Source organism: Heterodontus francisci, chromosome 48, assembly GCF_036365525.1.
Source record: "Heterodontus francisci isolate sHetFra1 chromosome 48, sHetFra1.hap1, whole genome shotgun sequence".
In the NCBI taxonomy this organism is placed as follows: Eukaryota; Metazoa; Chordata; class Chondrichthyes; order Heterodontiformes; family Heterodontidae; genus Heterodontus; species Heterodontus francisci.
This window is the reverse complement of record NC_090418.1, coordinates 4,341,455-4,357,853: the sequence shown is the minus strand read 5'-3', so window position 1 is coordinate 4,357,853 and position 16,399 is coordinate 4,341,455. Positions and strand designations below refer to the sequence as shown.

Sequence of the window (16,399 nt, the reverse complement as noted above, 5' to 3'; positions counted from 1 at the left end):
CATAATGAAGAGCTGGAACCTGTCATAGCCGCTAAGCGCATTGCACTGTTGAACTACAAGAAAGCCCCCAGCGAGTTAACATCGGCAGCACTTAAAGCAGCCAGAAGCACTGTACAAAGAACAGCCAGGCGCTGCGCAAACGACTACTGGCAATACCTATGCAGTCGTATTCAGCTGGCCTCAGACACCGGAAACATCAGAGGAATGTATGATGGCATGAAGAGAGCTCTTGGGCCAACCATCAAGAAGATCGCCCCCCTCAAATCTAAATCAGGGAACATAATCACTGACCAACGCAAACAAATGGACCGCTGGTTTGAGCACTACCTAGAACTGTACTCCAGGGAGAATGTTGTCACTGAGACTGCCCTCAATGCAGCCCAGCCTCTACCAGTCATGGATGAGCTGGACATACAGCCAACAAAATCGGAACTCTGATGCCATTGATTCTCTAGCCAGCGGAAAAGCCCCTGGGAAGGACAGCATTACCCCTGAAATAATCAAGAGTGCCAAGCCTGCTATACTCTCAACACTACATGAACTGCTATGCCTGTGCTGGGACGAGGGAGCAGTACCACAGGACATGCACGATGCCAATATCATTACCCTCTATAAAAACAAAGGTGACCGCGGTGACTGCAACAACTACCGTGGAATCTCCCTGCTCAGGGAACTCCTCTTTGCTGACGATGCTGCTTTCACATCTCACACTGAAGAGTGCCTGCAGAGTCTCATCGACAGGTTTGCAGCTGCCTGCAATGAATTTGGCCTAACCATCAGCCTCAAGAAAACGAACATCATGGGGCAGGACGTCAGAAATGCTCCATCCATTAATATTGGCAACCACGCTCTGGAAGTGGTTCAAGAGTTCACCTACCTAGGCTCAACTATCACCAGTAACCTGTCTCTCGATGCAGAAATCAATAAGCGCATGGGTAAGGCTTCCACTGCTATGTCCAGACTGGCCAAGAGAGTGTGGGAAAATGGCGCACTGACACGGAACACAAAAGTCCGAGTGTATCAGGCCTGTGTCCTCAGTACCTTGCTCTATGGCAGCGAGGCCTGGACAACGTATGTCAGCCAAGAGCAACGTCTCAATTCATTCCATCTTCGCTGCCTCCGGAGAATACTTGGCATCAGGTGGCAGGACCGTATCTCCAACACAGAAGTCCTCGAGGCGGCCAATATCCCCAGCATGTACACACTACTGAGTCAGCGGCGCTTGAGATGGCTTGGCCATGTGAGCCGCATGGAAGATGACAGGATCACCAAAGACACATTGTACAGCGAGCTCGTCACTGGTATCAGACCCACCGGCCATCCATGTCTCCGCTTTAAAGACGTCTGCAAACGCGACATGAAGTCCTGTGACATTGATCACAAGTCGTGGGAGTCAGTTGCCAGCGTTCGCCAGAGCTGGCGGGCAGCCATAAAGGCGGGGCTAAAGTGTAGCAAGTCGAAGAGACTTAGCTGTTGGCAGGAAAAAAGACAGAAGCGCAAGGGGAGAGCCAACTGTGCAACAGCCCCGACAAACAATCTTATCTGCAGCACCTGTGGAAGAGTCTGTCACTCTAGAATTGGCCTTTATAGCCACTCCAGGCGCTGCTTCACAAACCACTGACCACCTCCAGGCGCTTACCCATTGTCTCTCGAGATAAGGAGGCCAAAGAAGAAAAAAGTCAGGATAGTTTTGTGGATGAGAATGGCTAGGGTTACTGATTGACAGTGTAACAGATGTCACAGTGAGTGGGGTGTTTATTCTTTCAGTGACCCAGGGGCCTCAGTTATTTTCTTTCATTCCCCTTGGTGTCATATTCCAGAGATTTATATTCTTCTTATTGCCAGATATTTATTCTCCTGAGGTTTTGTATTGATGCAAGGTTGGACAAACAGAACTTTGAGCTGAGTACTAGGAGTAAGCAACAGAGTTGAATGCCAGGAGTAAGCCCCAGCAGTGAGCATCAGGAATCTGTCCTGAGAGTGAATGCGAGGAACGGGCCCCTGGAATGAGCTTCAGGAATTAGCAGGAGCAGTAGGCACATGGGGCTGAGCAGAGGAGAGCTAACTCTGGATCTCTATTTCTTACAGGAGTCTAGGTGTCCATTTTTCCAAAGTCCGATCACTGACTCTTGATTCCTGGGAGCCTGAATTGTTGAAGGTGAGAACTGTTCAGGGTTGGTATAGCTGCACCCAATGATGTGGGGTATCCTGCATATTGTACTTCCCTTTTCCCCCTCCCCTTCCCTTTCCCTCTCTCCCCTTTCCCTCCCATCTCACTACATCTCTGCTCCCTCCCCTTTATTCCACTGCCATTCCTTTTCCCCCTCCCTCCCTCCCCGGTCTATTCCCATCCCTCCCTCTCCCCTTCCCCCCTTTTACTCCACTCCTGCCCATTCCCCTTCTCTCTCCCCCTTCCCTTTCTCCACTTTCCATCCCCTTCCCTCTCTCCCTTTAGCCCCGCCCCTTTCCCCTTCTCTCTCTCTCTCTCCTCCCCTTTCTCGCTCCCTTTCCCCTTCTCTTCTCCCCATTCCTACCTCTCGCTCCCCCTATTTTCCCCTCTCTCTGTCCCATTTGCCCCTCTAGTTCCCATCTCCCCCAACATTCATCTCCCCCCCCCAACACCTGGCTCTTCCCCTTTCCTCCAGTTCTGCCCCCTTCCCCCCCAGCTGTTCCCCCCCTCATTCTCCCCTTTCCTCTCATTCTCCCCCATTGCAGCTCACTCTTTCCCTTCCCCCTCACTCTCTCTCTAATCACTGTATCTCCCCTCAATCTCTGTACCTGTTCGTTGAGCATCTCTCCCCTCACTCCCCCGCTTTAATTTCCCCCTCACATTCTATCCTCCTCTCACTCCTTCTGTCTTTCTCACAAACAGCTGATGTGTGAATTGGGAAACTCCACCATTAATCGGATCTACGAAGCTCGAATTGAAGAGATGACGGTGAAAAAGCCTCACCCTGGATCTCCTCGGTAAGGATCGCCAGTGTGGGGATAACATCTGTCTTTATATTGGAGAGGTCCTGTTTTACTTTTATTCTGAAAGTTGAAATGTATCAGGCACAGTAAAAGACAGCCTCTTTCATTTCTTTCCTTACTTAGGCAAGAGAAAGAAGCCTGGATTCGGGCCAAGTATGTAGAGAAGAAATTTATTCACAAATTACCAGAAAGTGGTATCAGACTGCGTAGATGCAGCTTAAAGCGAAATCAGTGTACCAACACAGTGGAGAAAACCCAGAAACCAGAAAAACCACCAAAACCTTTCCTGAAGCCCAGAGGGAAAACATTGCCCACGAGCCCAGGTAGGATTGGAGCTCCCTTTAGTTAAATACCACTGACTCCTGGAAATGTAACTTCAAACTCCTGTGACCCAGAGGTCAGGTTCAAATGCTCTCTGATCCACATGCAGGGTGACTTTCCTCAACTAAGTCAATTTCATCTTCCACCCAAATCTGGAGAGGTCCCAGTGTAGATCGAAGTTGTTGATTGTGATCTTGGGTCTGGTTCACTGTCACGGTTTCTCTTTCTGAAATTTTCCTGTTTGCAGGCATGAATGACAAAGGGACTTCTGGCACCGAAAGCAGTGAGGAGCTGCGAGACCTCCACCCAGGGGCGCTGCTTTACCGAGCTGCCGCCCTCCAAAACCTCACGGTCATGGCCGATGCATTGGCGCACGGGGCCGATGTCAACTGGGTGAATGCGTCAGATGAAAATAAAACTCCACTTATCCAGGCAGTGACACTGGTAAAAAAGGAATTCATTATGTTCAGTGGAGGGAACATTATCCCTCCACATAGAAAGATTAATCCGCTCAGTACAGCTCAGCCCCTAATGAACGTGTGCATTGTTTGCCTCTACGGTTTATGTTGCTTTTACCAGGCTTTGTATAAAGGAAGGCTTTAAAAACTTTTGTAGTGCGGCCAACCTAATGTTCCCTGGCAAGATGTGGAAACAATGAACAAATGCAGGCATCACCCAATGTTTAACATGCCGAAGCCACGCAGAATGCTTTGCAGGCTATGTATAACAAGATCACGATGACTGTTGAAGGATGTGTTACGTTGATGTTCCAGACAGAAACGCAACATGTTTACAGCACAGGAGGAGCCCACCATTTTGGCCCCTCGAGCCTGAGGTGGCCCTTTGCTAAGGAAGAAATTGCATTTATACAGTGCCTTTCATATCCACAGGGCATCCCAAAGTGCATCACAGCTAATTCACTACTTTCGCAGTGTAGTCACTGTTTTAATGGAGGTAAACATGAAAGTCAATTCTGCGCACAGCAAGTTCCCACAAACAGCAATGAGATAAATGACTAGTTAGTCTGTTTCTGGTGGTGTTGTTTAAGGATTGTTGATCAGGACATCAGGGATGTTCTTCCAATGGTGCCGTATGATCTGTAACATCCATCTGAGAGGGCAGACAGGGCCTTGGTTTACTGTCTTATCCAAAAGACAGCACTACAGACAATGCAGCACTCCCTCAGTGCCAGCCTGGATTGCGCAGTCAAGTGTCTGACATATCTGACCCCAGATTTTTGACTTGGAGGGGAGATTGCTACCCAGAGCCACAGCCGAACAAGAGCAATCCAAAACTAATTCCCTTGCCCAATATTCACCCATAGCCCTGTATTTCCTTCACAAAATCACTATCTAATATTTCTGTTTTAAAAAAAATGTAATGGAGGTTGCTTCAGTATATAATGTAAGTGAGTGTGATTTTCATCATTGAAATCTGCTTAATGAGAGTGAATGGGTAGGAGGGGTCCAGTATGATGTAAGGGAATGGGTCCAGTGGAATGGTACACAGAAAGGACTGGATTCCTTGGAATTCTGTTCCTACTAATGTAAATGCAATGAAAATTGGACAAGTTGTATGACAGGACGGTGATCTGTTCAGCCAAATTATCAACCAGGTAGTAAAGAAAAAAACCTAACCCTATTGTGCGTTGTTATCTGTAGTTGACAGGACTGACGTGTTCTGTGAAGACCCCATTTCTTGATATCTTTACGAAATGTGACTCCAGTCCCAGTTAATTGGACTAACCATTGATTTTTACTCCCTCTGCATCTTTTCTCCTCGGCTCCACGATGTGGTTTCCAGGGTTCCTTGGTGGCTTGCGAGTTTCTGCTGCAGAACGGAGCCCACGTGAACCAGATGGACATCCACAGTCGCGGTCCACTCCACCACGCCACCATTCACGGGCACACCGGGTAAGGCTAACATGGTATCGGATGCACCTAATGCCTCAAAATTCATCACGCCACCAGATTTGATAGTGTAAATCAGGCTGGTAGTCATTTAGCTCATTCAAAAAGGAAATGCATCTATTCCTAAATCAGAAGCGAGTAAGGGTATTGGATTCACAGTGGGAGGACCGGCATTTGCTCTCTCTTGTCCGGCATTTTCTTCTTCATTGTTCAAAAACTTCTTCTGAGGGTTTGTGCCACATGTTACCAGAGCAGGTGCAGCATGGTTTAGATACAGAGTAAAGCTCCCTCTACACTGTCCCATCAAACACTCCCAGGACAGGAACAGCACGGGGTTAGATACAGAGTAAAGCTCCCTCTACACTGTCCCCATCAAACACTCCCAGGACAGGTACAGCAGGGGGTTAGATACAGAGTAAAGCTCCCTCTACACTGTCCCCATCAAACACTCCCAGGACAGGTACAGCACGGGGGTTAGATACAGAGTAAAGCTCCCTCTACACTGTCCCATCAAACAATCCAAGGGCAGGTATGGAACAGGTTAGTTACAAATTAAAGCTCCCAAACATTTTTCATCCAGGATCTTTCATCCCATCTCTTTCAAAACATAGGAACAGGAAGAGGCCATTTAGTCTCTCAAGTTTGTTCCACCATTCAATTAGATCTTGGCTGATCTATATCTTAACTGCAGCTACCTGCCCTGGTTCCATAACACATAATACCCTTACCCAACGAAAATCTATAAATGTCAGATTTGAAATTTACAATTGACCCCACAGCCTCAACAGCTTTTTAGGGGTTAAAGTTCCAGATTTCTACTATCCTTTATGTGAAGGAGTGCTTCCTGACATCCCTGAACTTTAATTTCAAGGTTATGCCCACTTGTTCTGGACTTTCCACCCCTCACCCTCAGCAGAAAAAATTGTTTCTCTCCAATGACCCTATCAAATCCTTTAATAATCTTAAACTCCTCAATCAGACCCCACTTTAATATTCTATAATCAAGTGGACAAATCACCAGGGCCAGATGGATGATATCCCAGGTTGTTAAAGGAAGCCAGGGAGGAAATAGTGGCTGCTCTGTGGATCATTTTCAAGTCCTTACTGGATACAGGAGAGGTACCAGAGGATTGGAGGTCTGTGAACGTTGTACCATTGTTTAAATAGGGTGCAAAGGATGAACCAAATAATTATAGGCCGGTCAGTCTGACCTCGGTGATGGGCAAATTATTAGAATTAATCTTGAGAGATAGGATAAACTGTCACTCAGAAAGGCACAGATTAATCAGGGATAGTCAGCATGGATTTGTTAAGGGAAGGTTGTGTCTTCCTAACTTAATTGAATTTTTTGAGGAATTAACAAGGATTGATGAAGGTAGTGCAGTGGATGTTGCCTACATGGATTTTAGTAAGGCATTTGACAAGGTCCCACATGGCAAACTGGTCAGAAAAGTAAAGGCCCATGAGATTCATGGGAATGTGGCAGGTTGGAGCTAAAATTGGCTCAGTGACAGGAAACAAAGGGTAATGGCCGATGGATGTATTCGTGAATGGAAAGTGGTTTCCAGTGGCGTTCCACTGGGCTAAGTGTTGGGTCCCTTGTTGTTTGTGGTGTATATTAATGATTTGGAATGTGGGAGGCATGATTGGGAAATTGGCACAAAAATTGGCCGTGTAGTTAATAGTGAAGAGGATAGCTGTAGACTCCAGAATTACATCAATGGTTTGGTTGAGTGGGTGGAAAAATGGAAAATGGAATTCAATCTGGAGAAGTGTGAGGAAGGCAAACAAAGCAAGAGAATACACAATAAACAGGAGGATATTGAGAGGGGTAGAGGAAGTGAAGGACCTTGGAGTGCGTAACCACAGGTCCCTCAAGGTGGCAGGACAGCTAGATAAAGTGGTGAAGAAGGCATATGGAATGCTTTCCTTTATTGGCCGAGGTATAGAATTCAAAAGCAGGGGTGTAATGCTGGAACTGTATAAATATTGCATACAGTTCTGATCACCACATTACAGGAAGGACATAATTGCTCTGGAGGGAGTACAGAGGAGATTTACAAGAATGTTGCCAGGGCTTGAAAGTTGCAGCTGAGGAAAGATTGGATAGGCTAGGGTTGTTTTCCTTAGAACAGAGGAGGCTGAGGGTGAGTCAATTGAGGTGTGCAAAATTATGAGGGGCCTAGATAGAGTAGACAGGAAGGACCTGTTTTCCCCTAGCAGAGAGTTCAATTACCAGGGGGCACAGATTTAAGGTGATTGGTGGAAAGATTAGAGCGGACATGAGGAATAACTTTTTCACCCAGAGGGTGGTGGGTGTCTAGAATTTGCTGCCTGGATCAGTGGTGGAGGTAGAAACCTTCAACTCATTTAAAAGGTACCTGCACCTGAAGTGCTGTAACCTTCAAGGCTACGGACCAGGTGCTGGAATGTGGGATTAGAATGGGCAGTTAGTTTTTTTTCAGCTGGTGCAGACATGATGGGCTGCATGGCCTCTTTCTGTGCCATAACGTTAGGGTTGTACAAGTCTATGCAGATTTTTAGCCCAGGTATCTTTCTGAGGTGCCTGTGGATGCAGATCCCACAGCCACTGGCTCATTTATTCTGCACTGCAGAACACTGAGCTTGAAATCTAATAGAATTAAGCTACTGATTCAAATGCTTGTGAACTGACCTATTTAAGGAGGGTTTGGTCTGGCATGACTCTGCTGTGTTTCACTGATGACTCTCTAATGAGCAACATTTCTAGAATGTACCTGCAGGAGTTTTTAGATCTTTTTTTTTCGGTTCTCTGAATGTAATTACTATGTAAACTAGATGGCAACAGACAGTTCCTGAATATAGCTAGTTTGTGTCTCCATGCCTTTGATTTGCAGCATTATCATTCAGCAAGTGGCTGGACCTTGTCTTCTTAAGTCCACACGCTTCGAGCTTTCACTCTTTTATTGTGCTGTCAAATCCCTCCATGACCTCGCCCCTCCCTTTCTCTGTAATTTCCTCCAGCCTTACAAGCCTCTGAATTCCCTGCCCTCCTCCAATTCTAGCCTCTTGAGCATCCCCAATTTTAATTAGATAGAAACATAGAAAATAGGAGCAGGAGTAGACCATTCGGCCCTTCGAGCCTGCTCTGCCATTCATTATGATCATGGCTGATCATCCAACTCAGTAACCTGTTCCCACTTTCGCCCCATATCCTTAGATCCCTTTCGCCCCATGAGCTATATCTAATTCCTTCTTGAAAACATACAATGTTTTGGCCTCAACTGCTTTCTGTGGTAGTGAATTCCACAGGCTCACCACTCTCTGGGTGAAGAAATTTCTCCTCATCTCAGTCCTGAAAGGTTTACCCTGTATCCTTAGACTATGACCTCTGGTTCTGGACTCACCCATCATCGGGAACATCCTTCCTGCATCTACCCTGTCAAGTCCTGTTAGAATTTTATAGGTTTCTATGAGATCCCCCCTCACTCTTCTGAACTCCAGCGAATATAATCCTAACTAACTCAATCTCTCCTCATACGTCAGTCCCGCCATCCCAGGAATCGATCTGGTGAACCTTCGCTGCACTCCCATTATAGCAAGAACATCCTCCATCAGATAAGGAGACCAAAACTGCACACAATATTCCACCATTGGCAGCCATCCTTCGGATGCCAGGCCCAAAGCTCTGGAATTCCCTCCCTAAACCTCTCTGCTTCTCTCTCCTCCTTTTTGATGCTCCTTAAAACCTACCTCTTTGACCAAGTTTTTGGTCACTTGCCCTACTATCTCCTAATATGGTTCGGTGTCAAATGTTGTTCAATAACACTCCTGTGTAGTGCCTTGGGACGCTTTACTATGTTAAAGGTGCTATATAAATGCAAGTTGTTGTCATGTTTACATTGTATTTGGGTTTGCACAAATTGTCTTTCTTTCTACCCCATGTGCTCAATGCGCAACTACACTCGCACGGAACTTGACCTATTTGCAATTGCAAGCTTCATTGAAGATGATGCAGTTAATTATTAGTTAATTGAAGATAACGCACGTTTCATTAATTATTCAGTGAACACCTATTAAAGTGTCGTCAATGATACCCCCTTAATCTGTGTTTTTTATTCTGCTGTTTATTACAATCTGCGATTTATTATAGGCTAGTATGTCTATTCTTGAAACGAGGAGCAAGTCAAACTGCAGTAGATGAAAACGGCAAAAATCCGATTACAATTGCCATCGATACTGCGAATGCAGACATTGTCACACTGTGAGTGCCAGCAATATTCTGGATGACTTTTTGATCCTCTATTCCCAGCCTCCCTCTTTCCCCCCACCTCTTCCAAACCCCCACCCCCTCCACCTCACCCACTCCCAAAGGTGCTCACATTTGCTGCGTTATGGTTTAACAGCTTCTGTCGCGTCCTGGTGCCTCACCCAAGGGTTCTTTATTGTGTCCACCCAGGCAGTGAATGTTGACAGGAATAAAAACAGAAAGTGCTGGAAATACTCAGCCGGTCAGGCAGCATCTGTGGAGAGAGAAAGAGAGTTAACGTTTCAAGTCAATGACATTTCATCAGATGCTGCCTGACCTGCTGAGTATTTCCAGCACTTACTGTTTTTATTTCAGATTTCCAGCATCTGCAGTACTTTGCTTTTATTTGAATGTTGACAGGATATTTGTTCGTGGCGAGTTGATCTCCACATCTGAATCATTGGCGAGTGACTGAAAGGCAGAAACCCTCGCTGACTTTCCCTTCTATAGTCTGGGTGGTGGGGTGGTCCTAAGATCATTTACAGCACCTCATGCGTTTCACTGTCAAAAATCAACTAAGTCAGCACAGACTGGAGACCGAACGTGAGGCATTCCTGCTGTCTATGGTATAGTGACACAGAAGGCTTACAAATTAAAACAACAGTGAGATGGGGTGGGGGAGTGTTCTGATGACAATTTCCGCTATTAAATGATCACTTGGCCTTCCTCTGGTAAACCAAGCTTGGGAAGATTGGACCTTGTTCTCAGGGAGGCTTCCAAATGGATCATCTGTAAAGTGAAATTGATTTTAATTATCAGGCAAAGAAAGAAGGCCAGCTATCTGCCCATTCCCCCTTCCTCCCCCACTGAAACAGCTTGTCTATTCCAAAAAATTAGGTCACATTACTGTAGCACTGGCAAGCTGCCTGCTGCAGCTCACTGTCTCCGGGCAGGCGCAATATCAGGTAGCCAAAAGGCCAGCAGGAATGTCGGTCTGCGTGGGGGGGAAACATAGAACATAGGAACAGGGCAGACCATTTAGCACCTCAAACCTCTTGCGCCATTCAATAAGATCATGGCTGCTCTGTGATCATATCCATATATCCATCTTTGCCCCTTATCCCTTTAATACCTTTGGTTAACAAAAATCTATCAACCTCAGATTTAAAATTGACAAGTGATTTACCATCAACTGCTGTTTGTGAAGAGTGTTTCAAATTTCCAGCACCCTTTAAGTGAAGAATTATTTCTTAACTTTGCTCCTGCAGGATCTGGCTCGAAATTTTACACTGTGGGTTGTCGGGGGGGGGGGAGGTGGGGGGTGGGTGGAGGATGGGGCATGGTGATTGTGAATGGAAGATTGGAGGAAGGGATTGTGGCATGGAGATTGTGAATGGCAAGGGAATTTGCCTCAGCAGCACTGGCCCATATCATTCTAATAGAGCCCAGCGGGAGCATTCCTGTTCTCCCTATCCCACCAAAATTTATTTTAGATCTGCTGTTTTTTAGATCTTCCGCTTATCCCCTCAAGGTTTTACTGAACATAGGGTCGGTCCTGTTAATTTCATGAGGGTCCTATGTACATCATGGTAACTTTCAAAAGGGAACTAGATATATTTTTTCTGATGAGATGTTAAACCAAGGCCCTGTCTGCCCTGTCAAGTGGATGTAAAAGATCCCACTACACTATTCGAAGAAGAGCAGTGGCCTGAGCAATATTTATCAGTCAATCAACATCACTAGAACACTTTGGGACATCCTGAGATCATGAAAGACACTGTATAATGCAAAACTTACTTCCTTTACTTGAAAGGACAAATTTTCTGGGCCATTGGGAATAAGTGCAGGAATGGGTCTAATTGGATGGCAATTTCAAAGAGTTAACATAGGCACAATGTGCCAAATGGCTCTTTCCGTCCTGTATGATTTTATGTTTCTACATGAGGGAGTGCTCGTGAGATGGATTCCCCTGAGCTAAACCTTACTGATCTACACATTGAATTTTCAGGCTTCGATTGGCTAAGATGAACGAGGAGATGCGGGAAGCAGAAGGAGTCTTTGGACAGGCGGGTCAGTATCTTTGAGTCCAATGTTGCATGCCATCTATCAAGGGTTTAATTGTTTTAATTATTGTAGACCTTCTCCTTAGAGACTCTGCCCTCTGATCTCTAACCTGCTTCTACTGACAGGCCACATACCATAGTGATTATTTCAGTGCAATTCAGCAACCTATGTTTTGATTTGCAGTTGCTGTGAAGTGTTTTTCAGTGTTCTCCCCACTACTCCAGCCACACATGGACATCATTCATGTGTTAGCCCAGACAGTGAGAGTCAGTGGGCTCTTCAACTTTGGAGCGCATGACTGCCAAGCTCAGTCCAGCCCTCATCTGATCTCCATGCACACTTAACAGCAGGCGGTACTGGATGGTGATTAGGAGCAGGGTTCATCAATCTATCCCTGCATAGGGACGTTGAGGGTGAATGTAGCCAATGAGCTAACTCAGCGCATACCTGTGATGCTCCCTGGCACCTTCTGCTTGTGTGATTCAGTCACAGCAGGGATTCCCTCATCGAGCCTCTGCAGACCTGCATGCTTCCGACTATGCTTGATTCTGAGGAGTGTGGGTCAGTTGGTTTGAGTATCTACCCTTTCTGATCCTGTGTTCTCCCTCTCTTTTTCTTCTCCTATCAGGAGACGAAACCTACAACGATATTTTCCGAGATTTCTCGCATATGGCTTCAAACAACCCGGAGAAGTTAAAACGCAAGAGCCACGAGCTTAGAACCTCGACGCTTTAATGTTACCCACAGCAGTCACCCAGAGATACCCTTGAGGATGGCTGTACAATGCCCCTCCATTTCCTCCCCTCCCCCAAACCAAACTGTACAGCGCACATAGCGAAAAACAAGCAAGACTGACCACACAAAGCAGGGAAATCGCTTTAAACGATTTGATGTTACAGCAAGGAGCCCCCCTTCCCTTTTCTAATCCCACGGGAGCATCGGCGCCCGCTCCCTCCATCCTCACTCTATTGAAATCAAGACTCATTGCACCTTCTCTCTGAACCTCCAGACTCTGGAACGCCATATTACCATCCTCAGTCTTCCTACATTCTGACACAGCTCTGGAGCATCTCATCATAGAAGTTTCCAGATAAAGTTTCAATCCCTGCTCCCATTAATTACCAGATATATCAAGCTACTGATCCAAACAGATCTTGAGATTCTGATTCAGAATTAAATTAGGGGCAATTTTTTACTCTGAGCTCCTGTGCACTGTGTTAAGGATGTCTAACTCATTCGTACCAACGCAGAATCTGTTAGATTCAGGAAAGAACATCAGGATTCAAAGGAAATTATTGGGAATTTGAGGCTAAATTTTAAAGTGTGATATAGTTTACTTTGAAAGATTTTTTTAAAAATTTATAATGTGTTAGTTAGTAATATATTTATATAAAGTAGAGCTTTGCTTGAGGATTTGAAAAAAATAAACTTTTTTTTTAGGAAGTGTATAGTTTACTTTTTTTATTGAAGTGTTCCGTGGTTACCGAAACAACAAGGCAGGATAGACAGCCTTAACTCCATGGGTTTTGTTTGTACGGTGCTGAGTCAAAGACCAGACATGATCCACACTTCTCCCAGCTGTGCTAAAACTGTAACTATCGCTGGTCTCAGTGCCCCTTGGTTAGAGAAGGGGGAAGAAATAAATCAGCCACAGTCCCTGCTTCTGATCACTACCCAGTGATTTTCTACTGTAAGTGACTGAGCACATATGAATTAGATACAGAGTAAACTCACTCAACACTGTCTCATCAAACACTCCCAGGGCAGATACAGCACAGGTAATGTACAGAGTAAAGCTCCCTCTACACTGTCCCCATCAAACACTCCCAGGGCAGATACAGTACGGGGGTTAAAAAAAAAGAAAAGAAAAAAAAAACGGGTAAAATACAGAGTAAAGCTCCCTCTACACTGTCCCCATCAAACACTCCCAGGACAGGTACAGCACGGGGTTAGATACAGAGTAAAGCTCCCTCTACACTGTTCCCATCAAACACTCCCAGGACAGGTACAGCACTGGGATTGGCTGCCCACTGATTTGGGAGCCTGAGTGCATCAACGAGGTGCAGCTGAGAGTGCTGGTGGCAGTTGGAGGTTGCAGAGGTGGAGAGAGGAGCTACACTGAGCAAGGGAGAGCTTCTACAAACAAGCAGAGGAAAACTCCAACAACAATCACCTTTAAAAGAGAAGAAAGTGACATTCTTTTTTTTGTTGGAAACAAGGCTTTGTCTGGAGGTGGGTGCTGAACACCAGTAATTTACTTTGGACTGTTGGGGGAGGAACAAGTGGCTGGAACAACAAGGGGTGGGGCTGCCAATTCAACAGGAGTCTGTGCTGCTGCAAAAGCACACAGGAAAGCTCCCTCCCCACCCCAATTGCCAAACCTGGGTCAGCTGAAGCTGCCCAGCTAAACAGACGGAAGGGGATAGATAGTGCCTGGGCAGCTTCAGCTGACCCAGGTGAAGACGACTCCCCCAACCAGAAGACCGGAAGACCAACTTCAAAGACTGTTTTAAGTGTACTGTGAGCACCACCTCCAGAAAGCAAGTCATCCCTTCCAGCCTGCCTTTGCCTCTCCTCTCTTACCTCAGCCTCTCCACTAACCTGTTGTTTGTTTGTTTGTCTTTTCAAATTTTTCTGTGAATCTGTTATTTAGTGTGCAAGTCCACAATTTGGGGTGGGTTTAGCTCTTGGACCCATGGCAAGCCCTTCATCACCGGTGGCGGGGCCCTCTACTACCTACGCAGCTGCAGCTTCTGTGGCTGCCCACGTGGCCCCGTCACCCTTTAAATTATTGACATGCAGCCATGGGGTGAAGAGCTATCCCCACCCCAACATGTCTATTGAGGCCTGCGTTAAGGCAATGGCCGTGGTTGTCGGCCCCTCGGCCATTGTTGCGGCCTCAAAGATGTATGGGAAGGCTGTGTTCTTTTTGAAGACCGAGCGGGCGGTGTCCCTGGCCCTGAGTAAAGGGCTCACTGTGGGGGGGACCTTCCTGCCAGTGGACCCTCTGGGGGCCACTGCGCATCGGATAATGTTGTCCAACGTCCCACCCTTCATTCCCAGTGAGCTCCTCCTCCCCCACCTGCACCATCTGGGGGAGGTGAGGTCGGGGATCACCCCAGTCCGGCTTGGTCTTCGGGAGCACAGCCTCCAACATGTCTACTCCTTCCGCCGCCAGTTATTTATGCAGCTGGCGCGGGAGGAGGACACGGAGGGCCAATTTAATGTGGAGTTCCAGGGGACGGCCTACCGCGTCTTTTGGACCTCGGACGGGGCGCGGTGCCACGTCTGCAAGGGGGTGGGGCATGTTCGTAAGAACTGCCCCAACCTCCCGGCCGCCAGCTCCACCTCGGCGGCCCAGAGTGGTTCCACAGCACCTCCTCCCACTCCCCCCGCACATCCAACAGACACCGCTCAGTCGGTTCCGGAGGCTGTGGTTTTCACAGCCTCTGGCGGGGAGGGGAGCGTCCGTCCGAGCGGAAGGAAGACGCGGGGAAAAAAGAAACATCGTGAGGCGCGTCCCCTGGACACTTTGACTCAACCCGAGCCTGAGCTCAGCCCAAAGCCCATTCCCATGGAATCCACCTGTCCCAGGGCTGGGCTCAGGCCCAGGGTGACTAAAAAAGGAAAAAAGGGTGCGGAGGCGGAGGCCTCTGATGACATGGAGGTCTCTGAGTCTCCGCGCCCAAGTGCGAAAAAGAGGAGAAGGCACCCCTCCACAGAAATAACACAGGGCCCTGAGGTGCAGGGCCCATCTGTTGGAGGGGAGCTGCCTCCTGTTTCTGGTCCTCAGGTGCCCCCTACCGCCACCACCAAGGCTGCAAAGTCCGGGCAGGTGCTCCCTATTCCTCAGGATGGAGGGGAGGGGATGGCCCCGGTACGTGAGGCCCCTCCTGAAGGAGTAAGTGGGGCCCTGCTTGTGGTGGGGGAGCCTGGGGAAACCGCCCATTCCGCCACTGCTACTGGGTCGGGTGTCCTGAATGAAGGGGAGGGCGAGGCCCCAGAGGGCCGGGCCTCCCAGCCGGAGTCCACCACCAACCAGGAGACACCCGACCCAGTTATAACTGAGAATGCTGCCCCATCTGCTGGGCCTGTGGGTGCTGGCGGAGCGGGAGATGGCCTCCTCTCGCCGCCTCCAGTCTCGGCTCCGGCTGGTTTCCCGGAGTCCGGAACTTCTGTCTCCCCTGGCCCAGTCATTGGCCTGGGGATGGAGGTGGAGGGGGGTCCTGAACCGCTGGTGCCTACAGGCTCCAGTTTCACAATAGAACCCAGAGAGGACTCCTCCGCCATCGATCCTGGGGGTGGGATCGTGACGGAGGCGGGACCAGCTGGCGCGGCCGGGACGTCCGCCCCACAGTGTGTGGTGAATGTGTCGGCCGCTGGCGGTGACGACCCGGAGGAGGATGGGGATTCGGTGCGGGGCACGGAGGATGATCTTGATTCCATCGCCAGTGAGGTGGTGGAGTCCCTCGTGCCTCCCACCGAATCTCCTCTCATCCCCACGGCGGAACTCCGGGATTTCCTCGCGGCTTGCAGAGGTTGCCGCAATAAAGTTCAGCTGGCCCTCGACCGTTGGTCGAATCTGGCGCTAATCATCCAGTCCGTCCGTGCCGCCCTTAAGATAGCGGGCAAGCGCGCGGACGTGAAACTGGTTGAGAGGCGCCGTTTTAATGTGTTCCTCAATGGGTTGCTGGGGGAGTGGAGGGCCAGGTGCACTTCCACTCCCTCCTCACAGTGAGCTGTTGGTGACGGGTTTTACGTACCTTTGACATGAAGATAACCATAGCCAGCCTCAACATCAACGGCAGCAGAGGGGCTCACCGCAGATTTCACAATCTCTCAGTCCTTAGGGAAGGGAGATACGCGGTGAGCTTTCTGCAGGAAACCCACACCGTTCCGGGAG

General features: G+C 48.1%; 1 protein-coding gene across 2 annotated transcripts in view; it reads left to right on the top strand.

Annotated features, from left to right (window-relative positions):
• acap1 (ArfGAP with coiled-coil, ankyrin repeat and PH domains 1) overlaps window positions 1-12,939 on the top strand; it is a 56,795-nt gene extending 43,856 nt beyond the window's left edge. For both annotated transcript variants that reach the window (XM_068023626.1, XM_068023627.1), the window contains 8 exons: window positions 2,089-2,158; window positions 2,873-2,967; window positions 3,097-3,296; window positions 3,542-3,738; window positions 5,098-5,207; window positions 9,337-9,447; window positions 11,441-11,502; window positions 12,125-12,939. In XM_068023626.1, coding sequence (XP_067879727.1) covers window positions 2,089-2,158; window positions 2,873-2,967; window positions 3,097-3,296; window positions 3,542-3,738; window positions 5,098-5,207; window positions 9,337-9,447; window positions 11,441-11,502; window positions 12,125-12,231 — 952 coding nt within the window. In that variant the 3' untranslated portion in view covers window positions 12,232-12,939. The remainder of the gene's footprint in view (window positions 1-2,088; window positions 2,159-2,872; window positions 2,968-3,096; window positions 3,297-3,541; window positions 3,739-5,097; window positions 5,208-9,336; window positions 9,448-11,440; window positions 11,503-12,124) is intronic.
• The last annotated feature ends 3,460 nt before the right edge of the window (window positions 12,940-16,399 follow it).